At 45.0% G+C, this 21,732-nt stretch overlaps 1 protein-coding gene across 5 annotated transcripts in view; it reads left to right on the top strand.

The window, feature by feature from the left end:
- Positions 1-20,684, top strand: part of LOC143767157 (uncharacterized) — a 143,779-nt gene extending 123,095 nt beyond the window's left edge. For 3 of the 5 annotated variants that reach the window (XM_077255212.1, XM_077255214.1, XM_077255213.1), the window contains one exon: positions 17,862-20,684. In XM_077255212.1, coding sequence (XP_077111327.1) covers positions 17,862-19,120 — 1,259 coding nt within the window. In that variant the 3' untranslated portion in view covers positions 19,121-20,684. The remainder of the gene's footprint in view (positions 1-17,861) is intronic. The other 2 variants (XM_077255210.1, XM_077255209.1) reach the window with 1 other exon arrangement.
- Positions 20,685-21,732: the final 1,048 nt, after the last annotated feature.

Genomic DNA, 21,732 nt, shown 5'->3' with positions numbered 1-21,732 from the left:
CCATATATCAAGGCCTTAACCACTACCTCCTGGAATTGAAAGTGTGATGTATTGGTGTGGCGTGCACATCGTGACAGCAGGAAAGCATTGAGCACTGCCATTTATACGATGTGCATGGCCAGCTTTTTGTACCACACCCTGGCCTTTCTCAAAGCACTGTACAGTTGGAGGAGTTGTTTTTTTAATAATAATCTTTATTTTTATATAGCACTAACATTCCGCAGCGCTTTACAGTTTGCACCACATTATCATGTGAGGAGTTGATCGGAGAGGTCAATGCCCCCCATGTTTTTGTTGTACCCCAGTACACCTTCCGGTTTGCTGACCAGTGTAGAGGTACCTCGTGCATTCCTGAGGGCGCTGCCATCACCGTTTATGGTGGTCAAGAGAAGGACATCCCTCTTGTACTTGACCACCAGCAGGTGGTCGCTACATTGGGCTCTGCTGTCACCCCTTCTGAGCATCTGCCCAAGTAGCGTTTTCGGGAGGCCTTTCTGATTTTTACAGACAGCACCACAGGCTGCGGTACCTCTCGCAGAGAGGGATTTGAAGAGTGGGAGGCTGGTATAAAAGTTATCGGTGAAGAGGTGATAACCTTTATCCAGCAGTGGGTGCACCAAATCCCACACAATCTTCCCACTCACTCTCAGGACAGGAGGACATTCAGGGCGTTCAAGCCTGGGGTCCTTTCCTTCATAAACTCTAAACTTGTGGGTGTACCCTGAGTTACTCTCACACAGTTTGTAGAGTTTAATTCCGTACCTGGCCCTCTTGCTGGGAAGGTACTGTTGGAATCCTAGCCTTCTCTTAAAATGAACTATAGACTCATCCACGCAGATGTCCCTTTGGGGCACGTACACTTCAGCAAACATTTTGTTGGTGTTCGATTACCGGCCGAGCTTTGAACATACGGTCAAAGTTGGGGTCATCTCGTGGGGTACACTGTGCATTTTCGGTATAATACAGGAATTTGTGGATGGCCTCAAAACACAACCGGGCCATGACCATTTGGAACACTGGAGTGTTGTATAAAATATCAACACTCCAATATTGCTGAATTTCTGGCTTCTTCAGGATCCCCATGTTAAGGACCAGGCCCCAAAACTGCATCATTTCAACTGTGGCTACAGGAGACCAGTTAGAATATAATGAACCGGGGTTTTTTTGCCAAAAATTGACAAGCATATAAATTATTTTGGCCCACCATGAGGTTAAAAAAATCCTCAGAGAAAAAGACTTTGAAAAAGTAAATTTCTGTGAGGCCGATGGTGTCAAACTTGATTCCTGATTCTGCCACAAAATCAGGAATCAGTGGCTCATAATTTTTGGGGTCTGCAATGGGGTGCCCTGGTTCAGCTTGATCTTCTGGAATGGTGGGCATTGCCTCATCATCTGTCCTGGAAAGTCTGCGTGGCGGTTCCTCAGGACCCAAGGAGGAAGATGAGGGAGAGGATGAGGATAAAGAATCCAAGAAATAAAGAAATGTGGGATCCGCTCCCTCGCTATCAGTGTCAGAGGAAATTAAAACATATGCCTCCTCCAGTGAATAACGCTGTTGGGACCAACGTGACGGGCGGGACATTTTTTTTTATGAGTATGGTGCTTGTGTTAATTACTTTATTTTTAACTGTTTGTGTATGTGTGGGGGGGATAGTGCTTGGTGCAAACTTGTCTGAAAAGAAAATGCTAAAACATAAAAAGAAACGGAGAAAAAAATGTCTGAAAAGTGTAAAACAGCAGGCATCAGCTCTTAGAAGTTAACTGTTTCACTTATCAAAGATCGACGGCTGCTGGATGTACGCACTGGGGTGGCGAAAATAAAAGTGTCCAAAACAGCAGGCACGAGCTCTGATAAGTGAACTGTTTCACTTATCAAAGATCGGCGGCTGCAGAATGTGCACACGGGGGTGGTGGAAAAGAAAAGTGTCTAAAACAAAAGGCGCGAACTCTGATAAGTGAACTGCGTCACTTATCAAAGTTTGGAGACTACTGGATGTGCGCACGGGGGTGGCGCAAGGGGGGGTGAAAAAGAAAATGGAAAACAGCAGACACGAGCTCTGATAAGTGAACTGCGTCAGTTATCAAAGTTCAGCGGCTGCTGGATGTGCGCATGGAGAGGCGCAAAGGGGGATGAGAAAGAAAAGCGAGCACGAGTGTTGATCGGTGAACTGCATCACCAATCAATGCTCGACAGCTGCTAAATGTGCGCACAGAGGTGGCGCAAAGGGGGGGTGGAGGAGGTAAAAAGAGGGGTGAAGGAGGGGATGGGGGGATTGGGGTGGATGAAGAGAGATCGGGCAGGGATCAGGGATCAAAACTTACGGTTGTAGTCTCTCTTCTTCTGTCTTCTTTCTTCAGCAGGAATAGTGGTGTCACAGGCTTCTGCTAGTGTGAGGACCTGCAGAGCAGTCAGGCAGGTCAGAGACAGGTGAGATACAGGTCACAGAGAAGTCATACCGCTGCTGTTACCTGTCATTGGTGGGATCGATGTTCACATCGATCCCACCAATCAGAGCTGGCCCTGGTGATGCCGGTGTTGCTAGGCACCGGCTTAGGATCAGAGCTCACAGCTCCGATCTTAGGCAGGTCACCAGCAGGGCACAGCGTGGTCACATCACGGCTGTGCCCTGTGATTGGCGCTATCGACAATTACATTGATCGCGCCAATTATCAGCTGCAGGCCATGCTAGGCCTTTCCTACGCACTGGAAAAAAATATAGCCAGAGAAAAAAAATGTTTTTTAAACTCTTTCACCGTTTTTTTTACCACAGAGAAAACAAGAATATTAGCAAAAAATCAAATTGTGGTTTTAAAACATAACTTTTACTAGTTAGTTTTCCAAAAAGAGGCCATTACCTCCATAAAAACAATGTGACTATTAGCCCATCACACTTATGTCCATTTACATGTCTCAAACCCCTATCTAGGGGAATATAGTACAAATCCCTATTCTCTGTCAGAGATAAAGAGTAAACATATTTACCTCAGATACCGTGTTTCCCCGTAAATAGGGCGCCCCCCGAAAGTAAGGCTTGCTAGGGGGAGCACTGTGCCTGCTAATATAAGGCACCCCCGCAATAAAAAATAAGGCATACCGTATATACTCAAGTATAAGCAGAGATTTTCAGCCCATTTATTGGGGTTGAAAGTCCCCCTCTCGGCTTATACTCGAGTCATACCCAGGGGTCAGCAGGGGAGGGGGAGCGGGGGCTGTCTAATTATACTCACCTACTCCTGGCGCGGTCCCTGCAGATCCCTGCTTCCCTGGCGCCGCAGCTTCTTCCTGTACTGAGCGATCACATGGTACCGTACATTACAGTAATGAATATGCGGCTCCACTCCTACGGTATTCATTACTCTAACGAGCGGTAACGGTGACAGCTCAATACAGGAAGAAGCTGCGGCGCCGGGGAAGCAGGGACTGCACCCCGCCAGGAGCAGGTGAGTATAACGGGCAGGGGAACGCAGCGCTGCACGATGTTCACCCGCTCCTCGTTCCGGCACCGCTCCGGAATACATGTGGGGATTCCCTAGCAACCAGGCAACCTCCACATGTACTCAGGCTGGCTAGCAGCCGTGAATCATGCAGCTGTGTCAACAAAAAACAAATCTCCGAGCAGTTACAAATACTCGGAGACTACCCGAGCGTGCTCGGGAAAACCCGAGCAACGAGTACACTAGCTCATCACTACTGTTCAGAATTGAACAGCCAATCATAGCGATTGTGAGTGCGGGTGGGCGGGGACACCCCCCTGAGATGCAGACACTATCTTCCCACAGGTAAGATGGCACCGGATTTTAATGCGATCACCGCGACTTCGGTCGGAGTGTCGCATTAAAGGGCATGACGTACCATTATGTCCATGGGGAGTAAAGTCCAGGTCACATGGACAGAATAGTACGTCGGATGGCAGAGAAGGGTTAAAGAGACGTCAACACAGAATGACTCTTTAACCCCTTCCCGACCTGTGACGCCACGTAGGCGTCATGAAAGTCGGTGCCAATCCAACCTGTGACGCCAATGTGGCGTCATGGAGGGATTGCGTCCCTGCAGATCGGGTGAAAGGGTTAACTCCAATTTCACCTGATCTGCGGAGACAGGGGGAGTGGTACTTCAGCCCAGGGGGGGGTGGCTTTGCCCCCACGTGGCTACGATCGCTCTGATTGGCTGTTGAAAGTGAAACAGCCAATCAGCCATTTGTAATATTTCACCTATGAAAAGTGGTGAAATATTACAATCCAGCCATGGCCGATGCTGCAATATCATCGGCCATGGCTGGAAACCCTGATCTGCCCCTGCCACCGCCACCGATCTCCCCAGTCCTCCGTCCTGAACCTGTACTGTGCTCCGCTCCCCTCCGTCCTCCTGTCCGCTCCCCCATTTTCCTGTTCGCTCCCCCGTGCTCCGATCCACCCCCCGTGCTCCGATCCCACACCCTCATACTTACCGAGCCTCCCGGTGTCCGTCCGTCTTGTCCATGGGCACTGCCATCTTCCAAAATGGTGGGCGCATGCACAGTGCGCCCGCCGAATCTGCCGGCCGGCAGATTCATTCCAGGTACATTTTGATCACTGTGATAAAACATATCACAGTGATCAAAATAAAAAAAAATAGTAAATGAACCCCCCCTTTATCAATCACCCCCATAGGTAGGGACAATAATAAAATAAAGAAAATATATTTACTTTTACTTTTCCACTAGGGTTAGGGTTAGGGCTAGGGTTAGGGTTAGAATTAGGGTTAGAACTAGGGTTAGGGTTAGAACTAGGGTTAGGGTTAGAATTAGGCTATGCGCACATGGTGCGGATTTGGCTGAGGATCCGCAGCGGATTCGTAGCAGTTTTCCATCAGGTTTACAGTACCATGTAAACCTATGGAAAACCAAATCCGCTGTGCCCATGGTGTGGAAAATACCGCGTGGAAACGCTGCGTTGTATTTTCCACAGCATGTCAATTCTTTGTGCGGATTCCGCAGCGTTTTACACCTGTTTCTCAATAGGAATCCGCAGGTGAAATCCGCACAAAAAACACTGGAAATCCGCGGTAAATCCGCAGGTAAAACGCAGTGCCTTTTACCTGCGGATTTTTTAAAAAATGGTGCGGAAAAATCTCACACGAATCCGCAACGTGGGCACATAGCCTTAGAGTTAGGGTTGGAATTAGAGTTAGGGTTGGAATTAGGGCTAGGGTTGGAAATAGGGTTAAGATTAGGCTTGTGGTTAGGGTTATGGTTATGGTTAGGGGTGTGTTGGGGTTAGGGTTGTGGTTAGGGTTGGGATTAGGTTTAGAGTTGGGATTAGGTTTAGGGTTAGGGTTGGGATTAGGGTTAGGGGTGGGTTGGGGTTAGGGTTGTGGTTAGGGGTGTGTTGGGGTTAGGGTTGTGATTAGGGTTATGGCTAAAGATGGGATTAGGGTTAGGGGTGTGTTGGGGTCAGAATTGAGGGGTTTCCACTGTTTAGGCACATCAGGGGTCTCCAAACACAACATGGCGCCACCATTGATTCTAGCCAATCTTGCGTTCAAAAAGTCAAATGGTGCTCCCTCCCTTCCGAGCCCCGACGTGTGCCCAAACAGTGGTTTACCCCCACATATGGGGTACCAGCATACTCAGGACAAACTGGGCAACAACTTTTGGGGTCCAATTTCTCCTGTTACCCTTGCGAAAATGAAAAATTGCTTGCTAAAACAGAATTTTTGAGGAAAGAAAAATGATTTTTTATATTCACGGCTCTGCGTTATAAACTTCTGTGAAGCACTTGGGGGTTCAAAGTGCTCACCACACATCTAGATAAGTTCCTTGGGGGGTCTAGTTTCCAAAATGGAGTCACTTGTGGGGGGTTTCTACTGTTTATCTGTTTATGCACATCAGGGGCTCTACAAACGTAACATGATGCCCGCAGACTATTCCATCAAAGTCTGCATTCCAAAACATCACTACTTCCCTTCCGAGCCCCGACGTGTGCCCAAACAGTGGTTCCCCCCACATATGTGGTATCAGCGTATTCAGGACAAACTGGACAATAACTTTTCGGGTCCAATTTCTCCTGTTACCCTTGTAAAAATAAAAAAATTGCTAAAAAATAATTTATGAGGAAAGAAAATTTTTTTTTTATTTTCACGTCTCTGCGTTATAAACTTCTGTGAAGCACTTGGGGGTTTAAAGTGGTCACCGCACATCTAGATAAGTTCCGTGGGAGGTCTAGTTTCAAAAATGGGATCACTTGTGGGGGAGCTCCAATGTTTAGGAACACAGGGGCTCTCCAAACGCGACATGGTGTCCGCTAACGATTGGAGCTAATTTTTCATTCAAAAAGTCAAATGGCGCTCCTTCCCTTCCGAGCCCTGCCGTGTGCCTAAGCAGTGGTTTACTCCCACATGTGAGGTATCAGTGTACTCAGGAGAAATTGCCCAATACATTTTAGGATCCATTTTATCCTGTTGCCCATGTGGAAATGAACAAATTGAGGCTAAAATAAATTTTTTGTGAAAAAAAAAATGCTTTTTCATTTTTACGCATCAATTTGTGAAGCACCTGGAGGTTCAAAGTGCTCACTATGCATCTAGATAAGTTCCTTGGGAGGTCTAGTTTCTAAAATGGGGTCACTTGTGGGGGATCGCCATTGTTTAGGCGCACAGGGGCTCTCCAAACGCGACATGGTGTCCGCTAACGATTGGAGCTAATTTTTTATTCAAAAGTCAAATGGAGCTACTTCCCTTCCGAGCCTTGCCGTGTGCACAAACAGTGGTTTGTGACCACATATGAGGTATCGGTGTACTTAGGAGAAATTGCTCAACACATTTTAGGATCCATTTTATCTTGTTACCCATGTGAAAATGAAAAAATTGAGGCTAAAAGAAATTTTTTGTGAAAAAAAGTACTTTTTCATTTTTACGGATCAATTTGTGAAGCACCTGGCGGTTCAAAGTGCTCACTATGCATCTAGATAAGTTCCTTGTGGGTCTAGTTTCCAAAATGGGGTCACTTGTGGGGAGCTCCAATGTTTAGGCACACAGGGGCTCTCCAAACGCGACATGGTGTCCGCTAAAGATTGGAGCCAATTTTTCATTGAAAAAGTCAAATGGCGCTCCTTCCCTTCCGAGCCCTGTCGTGCACCCAAACAGTGGTTCCCCCCCACATATGGGGTATCGGCGTACTCAGGACAAATTGTACAATAACTTTTGGGGTCCAGTTTCTCCTTTTACCCTTGGGAAAATAAAAAAGTGTTGCTAAAAGATCATTTTTTGTGACTAAAAAGTTAAATGTTCATTTTTTCCTTCCATGTTGCTACTGCTGCTGTGAAGCACCTGAAGGGTTAATAAACTTCTTAGGCCATGTTCACACGCTGCGGGTTCCTCTGCGGGTTAATCCCGCAGCGGAATTGAAAATCTGCAGGGCAAAACCGCTGTGGTTATCCCTGCAGATTTATCGCGGTTTGTTCCGCGGTTTCTGCTGCGGGATTACTGCTGTACTATTGATGCTGCATATGCAGCATCAATAGTAATGTAAAAAATAATAAAAATTGGCTATACTCACCCTCTGACGTCGCGATCTCCCCGGCGCTGCAAGCGGCTGTGCCGACAAGGACCTTCGTGACGTCACGGTCATGTGACCGCGGCGTCATCACGGTCATGTGACCGCGACGTCACCACAGGTCCTGTTCGGCACAGCAAACCGAAGACCGGATGGCCGCGGGCAGCGCTGAGAGGTGAGTATAGCTTCATTTTTTATTTTAATTCTTTTTTTTACACTATTTTATGGTTCCCAGGGCCTGGAGGAGAGTCTCCTCTCCTCCACCCCGGGTACCACCCGCACATTATCCGCTTACTTCCCGCAACGTGGGCACAGCCCCATGCGGGAAGTAAGCGGTTCAATGCATTCCTATGGGTGCAGAATCGCAGCGATTCTGCACAAAGAAGTGACATGCTGCGGGTTGTAAACCGCTGCGTTTCTGCGCGGTTTTTCCCGCAGCATGTGCACTGCGGTTTGCGGTTTCCATAGGGTTTACATGTTAATGTAAACGCTATGGAAACTGCTGCGGACCCGCAGCATCAAAATCGCGGCGGTTCCGCGGTAAAAACCGCAGCGTGTGAACATGGCCTAAAATGTGGTTTTAAGCACCTTGAGGGGTGCAGTTTTTAGAATGGTGTCTGTTCTGTCCTCACTAAATAAGGGAGGCTTATTGTAGCTATCCAGTCAGCTAAACCGCTATACCGGGGTCCAATAAGGAGACTGTGGTTGAGTCTGTGCTTTATTAAACGTATTGGTATATTGATGCGGTGAAACTGTGAACAATGATATACATGGAATCAGTACAAGGTATAGAACAAATACATAATACACATGATAAACGTTATGCATTACATTTAGAAGGCTAGTAACTGAACTAGGAGTACAACTGGTTAGGCTAGGCTAATATAGAGCAGGAATTATCTAGAGAAAAACATAAAGACATACCGGCAATGCAATCGCAAGGGGAATGAAGTGTAAGCGTCTTCCCTGGAAGGCAAACTAGAGGAAGTGAATGAAAACTGGAGGGAAATGTGGGCTGAGCTACCATAATGCATTGCAAAGGAGGATCAGACATAAAAAATACATAGCAGAAAAATAGAACAGTCAACATATCTCTGACCGCTAGAGGGAGCCAAAGCACTACAGATAAAGGTATGAATATATCAAGTCCTGTATACTGGCTGAGAAACTGCAAATTATGCAAACAGATAATTGGAGGTAACAAATTAGATGGCGGAGACAGAACACTCCCCGTCTGACATCAACGGATGTCACTACTCCTTTCTTCCGAAGGCAACAATAGGACCAGTTCAGATACCGGTCTGGAAAATGTCTTAGGTTCATTCCCTTTGGTCATCCTTAGTTCAACTTTGCGGACGTTGCCGTCCTTGCTCGGGAATGTTGCGGTAACTAGACCAAGTGGCCACTGGTTCCGGTGAATTTGACAGTCTTTCACAAGAACAAGGTCACCTACGTTCAGATTAGGTTTAGTAGATTGCCACTTCGTACGTGGCTGCAGGGTAGACAAATATTGTTTGCGCCACCTGTCCCAGAAAGTATTTGCAAGACTTTGTACCTGTCTCCATTGGCGCTTGTAGAGGTCCTTAGCGTCGAATCCTCCTGGAGGGGCACTGGACAGTCCTGTTTTCTGGGTAAGTGGAGTAGCTGGAGTCAATAACAAGGGCTCCTCAGGGTAGTTAGGAACTGGAACCAAGGGTATGTAATGCCACTGCTTCGGATGAACTGATCTCCTGATACGTAGCACTCTGTTATTGACATAAACGTAGAATCGCCTGGTTTCGTTGTGGATATATCCCAGGACTACTTTGCTGTCCGAGTAGAACTTGGCCTGTGTCAGGTCGATATCCATTTCGGATGTGATGAACTCTGCTAACTCAATGGCTAGGACTGCGGCACAAAGCTCTAACCTGGGTATAGTGTGCTCTGGTTGTGGTGCGAGTTTGGCCTTTCCCATAATGAAACCAATGTGGCACTGACCTTTGGAGTCTACAGTTCTCAGGTAGGCAACAGCGGCAATCGCTTTGACAGAAGCATCTGCAAATACGTACAGTCTTTGGCTTTGTATTTCAGTAGATGGCACAGGGGCGTATGGTCTTGGCACATTCAGGTTGGAGAGTGCCGCTAACGAGTTCTTCCACTCTTCCCACTGGATCCTCTTATCAGGTGGCAGAGGTGCATCCCAGTCAGATGTTTCCCTAGTTAAGTCTCTTAGTAGGGCCTTGCCTTGTATAGTAACAGGAGCTGCGAAACCCAAGGGATCGTACAGACTGTTGATGGTAGACAGGACGCCTCTACGTGTGAAAGGCCTTTCTTCCTGGTTGACCTGAAAGGTGAAAGTGTCTGACTGTAGATTCCAGAGAAGCCCAAGGCTGCGTTGCATTGGTGCGGGGTCTGACCCCAGGTCCAGGTCTCTGAGACCATTGCATAGGTCCTGAGAAGGGAACGCTTCCATGAGTTCTTGGCTGTTTGAGGCTATTTTATGAAGCCTAAGGTTCGAGCAGGCAAGCATGTCCTGGGCTCTCCTGAGAAGACTGATGGCAGTCTCATTTGAAGGCATGGCTTTCAGACAGTCGTCAACATAAAAGTCCTTTTCGATGAATTGTCTGACATCTGCTCCGTATTCTGCTTCTCCTTCCTGAGCCGACCTTTTGAGTCCATAAATGGCGACTGCAGGGGAAGGACTGTTGCCAAAGATGTGCACTCTCATGCGATACTCTGTGACTTCTTTAGTAGGATCATTGTCTCTGTACCAGAAGAATCTTAGGAAGTTCCTGTCTCTCTCTCTCACAAGGAAACAATGGAACATTTGCTGGATGTCAGCGATGAAGGCAATGGAATCCTTACGGAAGCGCATAAGTACTCCCAGCAGTTTGTTATTGAGGTCTGGTCCTGTTAGTAGAACGTCATTTAGGGAGACATCATTAAATTTGGCACTGGAATCGAACACGACTCTAATCTGGCCTGGTTTCTTAGGGTGGTATACTCCGAACATTGGTAGGAACCAGCATTCTTCAGAGTCTTTGAGAGTGGGAGCTAGTTCTGCGTGACCGTTTTCAAAAATCTTTGACATGAAGGAGAAAAAGTGATCTTTCATCTCTGGTTTCTTTTGCAGATTACGTTTGAGAGAGGAGAAACGTTGTAATGCCTGATTTCTGTTGTTCTGTAGACGTGGTCTGTGGGTTTTGAAGGGAAGAGGTGCGACCCAGCTGTTGGTCTCATCTTTAACGAGTCCCTTGTCCATTACCTCCAAGAACAACTTGTCCTCTACCGACATTGCCATTTGGTTGTCCTGCTTAGTTCTCTGGAAGACTGTGCACCCTAACTGATCCTCATAGCTTCCCGACACTATACTGCTGTCGTGAGTAAAGTCTATTAAATGGTTGGGCAGTTGGATGCTGTGTGGCAGTTCCCTGACATGGAACTCATTGATACAAGGTTGAAACAGAGATGGTCGTCCTTTCACCAATGTATTTGTCAGCATGCTTGTCACAGAAGATGGGGCGTGCATGCGTCCCAAGCATACGTTGCCAATTATGACCCATCCTAGGTCTAGCTTTTGGGCATAGGGAGCATTGTGGAGTCCATTGATATGACGTCTCACTTTATGAACCTGCAGGATATCTCTCCCCAACAGCAGAATTATCTGGGCCTGATGGTCGAGTTCCGGTATAAGGTGTGCTATTCGCTTTAAGTGAGCGTGATGGATTGCTACATCTGGCGTAGGGATTTCAGATCTGTTGTCTGGGATCTGGTTACATTCGATGATGGTAGGTAGTGGTAGGCAGAATTGTCCGTCTAATGACTCGATTTGGTAGTCTGTAGCTTTCCTGCCTGCTGTTGTCACAGTACCTGCACACGTCTTTAATGAGTAGGGAGTGCTTGGCCCTTTGATGTTGAATAGGTCAAAGAATGTTGATCTAGCCAAGGATCGATTACTTTGATCATCCAAGATAGCATACAGTCTCACAGCCTGGTCTCTATGGCCTTTTGGGTATACTCTGACAAGGCATATTTTTGAACAGGACCTACTGTCTATTGTCCCTTTGCAGACCTCGGTACATTGTGAAGTGATCTCTGGCGTAGCTGTATCAGTGTTCCTTTCCTCCCCGCCATGCTCACTGTCAGCTGGCGTGTTTTGTGCACTCCATGGAGCTGGGCCTGGGTGTAGAGCAGTGTTATGGTCTGTGGTGCCACATTCTGTGCATTTTACACTGACCTTGCAGTCCTTGGCGAGATGAGTTGTGGACGAGCAGCACTTGTAGCAGATACCGTTCTCTTTCAGGAAGCTTCTGCGGTCTGGCATAGATTTTCCTCTGAAGGCTCTGCATTTCAGGAGAGGATGAGGCTTCTGATGAAGTGGGCACTGCTTGTCAGGGTCCTGCACCTTTGTCTCTGATTGGGAGCAGCCAGCAGACCTGTAATTAGAACCTGGAGAAGAAACATAAGTCTTGTGTACTGCCACAGATGTTCTGCGTGGATTTGCAGGTGGTGACGGTGTGGCATATGGCATTGCAAAGTCAAAGCTGGGATCGTTTCTAATTCTCGCTTGTTGGTGTATAAAGTCTACAAAAACGGAGAAGGGGGGAAATGGAACACTGTGTTTGTATTTGTACGTGGAACCATGTGTGAGCCACCTCTCCTGTAGATTGTAGGGCAACTTCTGGACTATAGGGTTAACACCTCTGGCTGTGTCGAGAAATGCAAGTCCCTGTAGGTCGTCCTCGTATTTGGCAACTTGGACTTCCTTTAGTAGGTCGCTTAGCTCTCTAAGTTTCTGGAGACCTTTGCTAGAAATTTTAGGAAAGTCATCGATTCTTTTGAACAAGGCTCTTTCTATTACCTCTGCCGAACCGTAACACTCATCCAGCCTCTTCCAGATCTCTCTGAGGCCAGTCTCCGGGCGATTTATATTAATGTCTCTGATTCTTACTGCGTGTTTGACTGACTCTTCTCCCAGGTATTTGACTAACAGGTCTATCTCTTCCCTGTGTTGTAGCCCCAAGTCTCTAATGACATTTTGGAAGGAAGCTTTCCAAGCTCTGTATCCTTCAGCTTGGTCAGTGAATTTCATGAGCCCCTTGGCAACCAGTTCACGTCGTGTGAAGAACCTGGCAAATTCTGTCGTGAACCGGTTGTCAGCAGAGTAAGCTGGTGATGGGTCGCCCTGATAGTGATGTGAGGTGCGTTCATACCTGTTAGTGTCCTCAGGGTGGCGCCAGCCGGTGTCGTATTGCTTCGGTCTGACGTACGGTGTGTCAGCAGGGTGATCCACATTGGTTACCTGGTGAGGGGCAAGGTAGTCATTAGCAGAGTTGTTTTGTGTCACGTTTTCGAGTTTGTTTCTGTCCTGGAGCTGAGCCTCGTGATGACTCTCGCTCACTTCGCTGGAGACGTCGTATTCTCGTTTTGGTGCTGGTTCAGGGTTATAGTTTGGATCGGGAAGTTCATTAACATACTGAGATGTGCGTTGTGTTGAGTCTTGTAGTGGAAACTCCAGACTCGACGTACTGCTTTGGCTATGCAGCTTGGGACTTTGCGCGGCTTCTAGCGATTCCGCTTCAGCGAGGGCTGCGGCAGCTTCCCTTTTTGCTGCTAGGCTTTCTAAGGCGGCATCCACACGTGCCTTTTCTAACTGTGTCCTTCTCTCTTGGTCGGCTCTCTCTAAGCGTGACCTTCTCTCTTGCTCGTCTCTCTCTAATCGTGACCTTCTCTCTTGCTCGTCTCTCTCTAATCGTAACCTTCTCTCTTTGTCATCTAAGCGTGCCTTTTCTAATTTAAGTTGCATCTCTTGGTCAGCAAAGCTCGCTCGTATTTTGGCAGCTTCAGCATTTGCGCGGGCAATGGCGACCGCGCTGCTGATGGATGTTGTCTTTGAGGAGACGGAAGTAACGGACCTTGTTCTATGCGATTTGTGAGACATGGTGTCTTGGGAAAGTGCTTGGCTGTGCAGAGATTGCTGTAGCTGTATTTAGTCTCTGAGTAGCCGGTGACTTGAATCCCACTAGTTGGATGGCTGCCGTTTCACTGTTCTGTCCTCACTAAATAAGGCAGGCTTATTGTAGCTATCCAGTCAGCTAAACCGCTATACCGGGGTCCAATAAGGAGACTGTGGTTGAGTCTGTGCTTTATTAAACGTATTGGTATATTGATGCGGTGAAACTGTGAACAATGATATACATGGAATCAGTACAAGGTATAGAACAAATACATAATACACATGATAAACGTTATGCATTACATTTAGAAGGCTAGTAACTGAACTAGGAGTACAACTGGTTAGGCTAGGCTAATATAGAGCAGGAATTATCTAGAGAAAAACATAAAGACATACCGGCAATGCAATCGCAAGGGGAATGAAGTGTAAGCGTCTTCCCTGGAAGGCAAACTAGAGGAAGTGAATGAAAACTGGAGGGAAATGTGGGCTGAGCTACCATAATGCATTGCAAAGGAGGATCAGACATAAAAAATACATAGCAGAAAAATAGAACAGTCAACATATCTCTGACCGCTAGAGGGAGCCAAAGCACTACAGATAAAGGTATGAATATATCAAGTCCTGTATACTGGCTGAGAAACTGCAAATTATGCAAACAGATAATTGGAGGTAACAAATTAGATGGCGGAGACAGAACAGTGTCACTTTTGGGTATTTTCAGCCACATAGACCCCTCAAACTGACTTCAAATGTGAGGTGGTCCCTAAAAAAAATGGTTTTGTAAATTTCGTTGTAAAAATGAGAAATTACTGGTCAAATTTTAACCCTTCTAACTTCCTAGCAAAAAAAAAATGTTGTTTCCAAAATTGTGCTGATGTAAAGTAGACATTTGGATAATGTTATTTATTAACTATTTTGTGTCACATAACTCTCTCGTTTAACAGAATAAAAATTTGAAAATTGCAAAATTTTAGCCAAATTTCCATTTTTTTCACAAATAAACGCAAAAATTATCGACCTAAATTTACCACTAACATGAAGCCCAATATGTCACGAAAAAAGAGACTCCGAACCGCTAGGATCCATTGAAGCGTTCCTGAGTTATTACCTCATAAAGTGAAACTGGTCAGAATTGCAAAAAACGGCCAGGTCATTAAGGTCAAAATAGGCTGGGTCATGAAGGGGTTAAACCAAGTACAGACGCTCGGTGCTTCGTGGCGCAGTTGAACAACTATCTAGAGCTTCCCACATTTTTGTTTTCCATCTATCTCCAACCCCCTTCTTTGATTGACAGCCCTGGCTTGATAGAGCCAGAGAAGTGAAGAAATAGAGGGAAAACAAGCAGGTGTGAAGGTGTAGTTAATTGTTTGGCCATGATGCAACAAGAGCCTTTACTTAAGGTACCTTCACACTAAGCGACTTTACAACGATAATGATAGCGATCCGTGACGTTGCAGCGTCCTGGATAGCGATATCGTTGTGTTTGACACACAGCAGCGATCAGGATCCCGCTGTGAGATCGCTGGTCGTTGCTGAAAGTCCAGAACTTTATTTCGTCGCTGGATCTCCCGCTGACATCGCTGAATCGGTGTGTGTGACACCGATCCAGCGATGTCTTTACTGGTAACCAGGGTAAACATCGGGTTACTAAGCGCAGGGCCGCGCTTAGTAACCCGATGTTTACCCTGGTTACCATTGTAAAAGTAAAAAAAAAAACCACATACTCACATTCCGGTGCCCGGCGTCCGCTTCCCTGCACTCCTCCTGCATCCTGTGTAAGTGCCGGCCGTAAAGCAGAGTGGTGACGTCACCGCTCTGCTCTGTGGGAGATGCCGGAGATGTTCGGCGCTGACACAGGATGCAGGAGGAGTGCAGGGAAGCGGACGCCGGGCACCGGAATGTGAGTATGTGGTTTTTTTTTTTTTACTTTTACAATGGTAACCAGGGTAAACATCGGGTTACTAAGCGCGGCCCTGCGCTTAGTAACCCGATGTTTACCCTGGTTACCAGGGGACTTCGGCATCGTTGGTCGCTGGAGAGCCGTCTGTGTGACAGCTCTCCAGCGACCACACAACGACTATACAGCGACGCTGCAGCGATCGGCATCGTTGTCTGTATCGCTGCAGCGTCGCTTAGTGTGAAGGTACCTTTAGTCTGACAGCTCAGAATGACTGTTTAAACCATCTTTAAGGCCATGTTCACACTTTCAGTATTTGCTCAGAGTTTCACATCAGTATTAGTAAGCCAAAATCAGAAGTAGACCAATCGGAGAAAAGGTATAATAGAAACACGTGACCACTTTTGCATTTTTCACCCACTCCTGGTTTTGACTTACAAATACTGATGTAAAATACTGACCAAAATACTGCCATGTGAACGTTCCCTTATGACTGCAGTCAGCCTGTCTAAATATAGCCTAAGTTGTTTCAATTAGAAATTAGTGTTTTTAGCTCTTGAACATGTACACACTGCTCAAAAAAATCACTGCTCAGTTCTAAATCTTTATTTATTACATAGTGGAATGTGCTGAGAACAATAAAACTTAAAAAATATTAATGTAAATCATGACTAATATCCCACGGAGGTCTGGAGTTGGAATGATGCTCAAAATCAAAGTGGAAAATGAAGGTACAGGCTGATCCAACTTCAGTGGAAATCCCTCAAGACAAGGAAATGATGCTCAGTAGGGTGTGTGGCCTCCACGTGCCTGTATGACTTCCCTACAACGCCTAGGCATGCTCCTGATGAGGTGGCAGATGGTCTCCTGGGGGATCTCCTCCCAGACCTGGACTAAAGCATCCGTTGGTGGATGGTACGAGACATGATGTCCCAGATGTGTTCAATCATATTCAGGTCTTCGGAACGGGCAGGCCAGTCCATAGCTTCAATGCCTTCATCTTACAGGAACTGCTGACACACTCCAGCCACATGAGGTGTGGCATTGTCCTGCATTAGGAGGAACCCAGGGCCAACCGCACCAGCAAATGTCTCAAAAGGGGTCTGAAGATCTCATCTCGGTACCTGATGGCAGTCAGGCTACCTCTGACGAGCACATGGAGGGCTGTGTGGCCCTCCAAAGAAATGCCCCACTGCCAAACCGGTCATGCTGAAGGATGTTGCAGGCAGATCGCTCACCATGGCGTCTCCAGACTCTTATCACGTCTATCACATGTGCTCAGTGTGAACCTTCTGTCATCTATGAAGAGCACAGGGCGCCAGTGGCGAATTTGCCAATCCTGGTGTTCTGTGGCAAATGCCAAGTGTCCTGCATGGTGTTGGGCTGTGAGCACAGCCCCCATGTGTGGACGTCGGGCACTCAGACCATCCTCATGGAGTCAGTTTCTAACCGTTTGTGCAGACACATGCACATTTGTGGCCTGCTGGAGGTCATTTTGCAGGGCTCGGATAGTGCTCCTCCTGTTCCTCCTTGCACAAAAGCTGAGGTAGCGGTCCTGCTGCTGGGTTGTTGCCCTTCTACGGCCCCCTCCACGTCTCCTGGTGTTCTGGCCTGTCTCCTGGTAGCGCTTCTAGCCTCTGGACACTTCACTGACAGACACAGCAAACCTTGCCACAGCTCGCATTCATGTGCCATCCTGGATGGCCTGCACTACCTGAGCCACTTGTGTGAGTTGTAAAGTCCGTCTCATGCTACCACGAGTGTGAAAGCACAACCAACATTCCAAAGTCCCCAAAACATCAGCCAGAAAGCATTGGTACTGAGATGTGGTCTGTGGTCCCCACATACAGAATCACTCCTTTATTGAGTGTGTCTTGATAATTGCCAATAATTTCCATCTGTTTATTCCATTTGCACAAGAACATGTGAAATTGATTGTCAAACAGTGTTGCTTCCTAAGTGGACAGTTTGATTTCACAGAAGTTTGATTTACTTGGAGTTATATTCTGTTTGTGTTCCCTTTATTTTTTTTGAGCAGTGTGCATAGCCCAACATAAGATGCATATATGCCATGTTTATCTAACTTTTATACTAGCTAGCTTTGTTGCCATTTTGTTTAGCTTTATCTGCTTATGATAACGTTATATGTAGGCAACTGAATTTTAAACAGAATAGCATTGTATTGTTAAAGTGTGTTTGTTTTATTAAAAGAAAACACTTTAAATGAAAACTTAAGCATATTTTATATTTTTTAAGGGCAACAATCATCACAGAGCAGTATTGCTACATTTTTAAAATTTGTAAGTGTACTTCATAAACCAACTTTACCCAGTTTCATACTCAATGCTACACTTCATGGTTGTATGTACAACAAAATTAGGAAAATTGAAATCTGAAGATGTTAAATGTTCTTTTTATTGGGACATATCAGAAATGCTATAAAATATTGAAATTATTGTGCTTTGCAGAGAAAAACATTTGTTTTTACTTCCAACAGATTACTTCACCATAAACTTGGAGGAACATCATTTTTATCCAGATTATGAAGTAAATGACAACAGTATCATAGAAGATAATTATAAAAAATACTCCCTGTCTTCAATGTTGACCTCAGGCCGTCACAGCAGAGATCTGACTATGGATCAAAGTAATCGGAGGGAACCGTTGTTTGACAAGTTACAAAATGCAGGATTTCCCAGGGATGAAGGTCTATTTTCATGTTTGGAATGTAGAAAATATTTTTCTGAGAAATCGGATCTTGTTAGACAAGATGGCGAGAAGCCATTTTCATGCTGTGAATGTGGAAAATGTTTTAGACAGAGATCAGATCTTTTAAACCATCAAAAAATTCATACTGGGAAAAAGCCATTTTCTTGCCTGACTTGTGGAAACAATTTTGCCCAGAAATCAAATCTTGTTAAACATCAAAGAACCCACATAGGGGAGAAGCCATTTTCATGTTCAGAATGTGAGAAATATTTCACCAGTAAATTGAGTCTGGTTGAACATCAGAAAACTCACACAGGGGAGAAACCCTTTTCATGTTCAGAATGTGGAAAATGTTTTACGTTAAAATCACTTCTTCATAAACATCAAAGAACTCACACAGGAGAGAAACAATATATATGTTCTAAATGTGGAACTAGTTTTGCCAGTAAGTCAATTCTTGTTGATCATCAAAGAACTCACACAGGAAGTAAGCCCTTTTTCTGTAGAGAATGTAAGAAATATTTCACCAGAAAATCAAGTCTTGTTGACCATCAGCGAATTCACACAGGGGAGAAACCATTTTCATGTTCAGAATGTGGAAAATGCTTTACTCTGAAATCACTTCTCCTTAAACATCAAAGGACTCACACAGGAGAGAAGCCATTTTCATGTTCAGAATGTGAGAAATGTTTCACCAGAAAATGGAGTCTTATTGAGCATCAGAAAACTCACACAGGGGAAAAGCCATTTTCATGTTTAGAATGTGGCAAATGTTTCATGCTAAAATCACGTCTTTTTAAACATCAAAAAACTCACACAGGGGAGAAACCCTTTTTATGTTCAGAGTGTGGGAAACGATTTACAAGGAAAATGGGTCTTATTGAACATCAAAGGACCCACACAGGGGAGAAGCCATTTTTATGCCCTGTATGTGGGAAGTGTTTCACCTTAAAATCACTGCTTCTTAAACACCAAAAAACTCACAGACTGCATTTATTTTGCCAGGAAACGTTGAACTTTGTAGAAGTTTTATTTCCTCCTGTGTAAATATAACACACAGCTTCAAACTGTCACAAAATATACATTAAATATGTAACAGAGAAAGAAAAATAAAGTGTGTAATATAAAGTCTAGTTTGACATAAAATTAATGAAAATACTAATGCATTTAAATGAGCTACAAGTAAAACACATGGCACCTAAAGTAATCTGAGAGTAGCCCAAGAAATCTCCAGTGCATATAATTTGGGATGGTGGAATAAAAGCCAAAATGTTACTGTCTGAAATCAGCTTGACATATGCATGATGTTTTATGTAATTATGACAGTAGTAATTTATGATAAAGTGTACATAAAATATGCTTGTACATTAATCAAATATGCGACCAGATTAACTGAAATTTCCTGTGGCATCGGGCTGTGGAGTCGGAATTGTGCAGTCGGTGTCCATTTTGTTGGAGTCGGTATAAAATGGACCAACTCTGACTTTTAAAATATATAATAAACTGGGTACAGTAGTTCAGTGCAGGATGTGCTGTAAATGTTTTCATAGGAATTTGGGAATGTTATGAAATATCCTATATATGTCTATTCTGTTCCTGATCTAAGGATCTCGGTTTTTAGTTGAGATGAATCTGTGCTGCACTTTATGAACATGCTCAGTAGTGAGGCAGCGCTGTGGGGTCAGAGTCGTGGAGTCGACATCGGAGTCGGAAGTCAGGGAAATTGAGGAGTCTGAGTCGGTTGTTTGGCTTACCGACTCCACAGTCCTGGGCACCACAATAGTCCGAATTGACCAGTCCAAATCAGAGGCAGAACAGAAAAATCTCAAGGATAATTTTCATTCATTGCTTTTATTTTTCTAATAAAGTTAGACTATTTCATGCGTGGAATATGTGTCTCTGTGGCAAAGACAAATTGTCATCCAACTGTTAAAACTAGTAATCTCTGGCAAGTGCAGTTTAGAACCTATTGTTGCACAATGGCTTTTGTAAGTACCATGAAAACACTAAAACACTGAAGTAAATTGTATAAAAAGCTAATTGTTATATGTGTGGCTATTAGCCCATTCAGAATGCCCTTGTATCTTATAGACATATATAATGGTGATTAGAGAATGTACGGACATTTTAATTTGGCAGTTCACTTTAAATTTGGCCAGGAAGATTGTTTTGTGTCAGTTATTTGATGCAAATCAAATATTCCATATCATGATCTGCTGCCTTCCGAGACTCCAGAGCATAATAAACGTTGGGTAAAAAAAATAATAATACTTATTCCTTTGCTGCTCACCTGTGTCCATTTTTTTTCCAAAGCTCCATCCGGGGCTTCTAGCAATAAGTAGACCTGTGATGTTATGACGTGTGTTGCCCAAGGCCTAGTCAGCACCAGAAGCACGACTCAAAGTGAAGATGCCGAACATCTTTTGCCAAATGAAAGCAGAGGTCGAATGCGGCATTGCAGAGGAATAAACCCAAGGATGTGAAAGGGACTGGAAAAGAGGATTATAAGAATTTATTGTTTTTAACCCCTTCCCTGTCCTTAGAATTCATCTAAATTAAGTTTTTGAAAATAAAATGAAGGGACAACAGAAAATTTGAATAGCTGCAAAGTAAAACAAAAGATGGTAAGGAGCAGGAAAAGAAATCTAAAGAAACAACAGTGGCATTGACTTTTCAACTTAGGTTGGTTTTCAAATAAGTAATCGGAAATTAACAGAACGAAGTGAATAGCTGGTTCATGTGGCATGAGGTATACTGGATACAAACACTGGGCACAGTATGCCCAAAAGTATGTCAGCAGGGGTTGATCTGTGTTTGGTGCCTCATCCTGATAGATAAGAGATGTGAAACTGCAATTGCTACTCTGATGTTGATGACAGAGGATTATCTTCTGCCATATGCTTCAATGCAGCACAGGTTTGCTGGTCTCAGCTCAGCTGTACTTTTCATAATAGTTATTTCATGCTCCATTGTGGAGACAGAGCAGAGGGAATACCTTTGGAATGCTATACAGTGTGTCTGTAAAGTCATGGTGCACTTTTTGACCAGTCACAGGATCTATTTATAGTTTACATTTTGGCACCCTTTCTCTGGCCCAATCATATCAGACCTGTTCATGAGGAGAGATAACAAGAACCAATCAAACAACATAAACTCATTTAAGCTGTTGCTGAGTCCCCAGTCAGATTAACGCCTGAGAAACTGATCTCTGATTAATACACTGCCAGGTCTGTGACATCATGCTTATGCCAGCTGTGTGGTTTTCCATGCCAGTCGAGATGTGGACGGTACAGAGGAAAGTTCAGTGTGTTCTGTGGCTCGCTAAATTCGAATCCATAACCAAAGTGCTACATGAATATTGGCGCATTTATAATGAAGCACCACCACATAGGAATAACATTACTGTATGGGATAAGCAGTTGAAGGAAACCGGCAGTTTGGTGGAGAAACCCCGTTCTGGTACGCCATCAGTCAGTGACGAGTCTTTTGAGGCTATACGGGATAGCTACCTAAGAAGCCCTAAAAAATCTGTGTGTGCGTGTGCTCGACAATTACACCTAGGCAAGACTACAGCTCATAAGGTGTTAAAGAAACGTCTCTGTTTTACGGGGTACAAATTGCGGCTGTTGCACGCTATCAAACCGGCGGATAGATCCAAA

This window comes from Ranitomeya variabilis, chromosome 4, assembly GCF_051348905.1.
Source record: "Ranitomeya variabilis isolate aRanVar5 chromosome 4, aRanVar5.hap1, whole genome shotgun sequence".
Classification (NCBI taxonomy): Eukaryota; Metazoa; Chordata; class Amphibia; order Anura; family Dendrobatidae; genus Ranitomeya; species Ranitomeya variabilis.
Note: the sequence above shows the minus strand (reverse complement) of the source record. Positions and strands in the feature narration are given on the sequence as shown.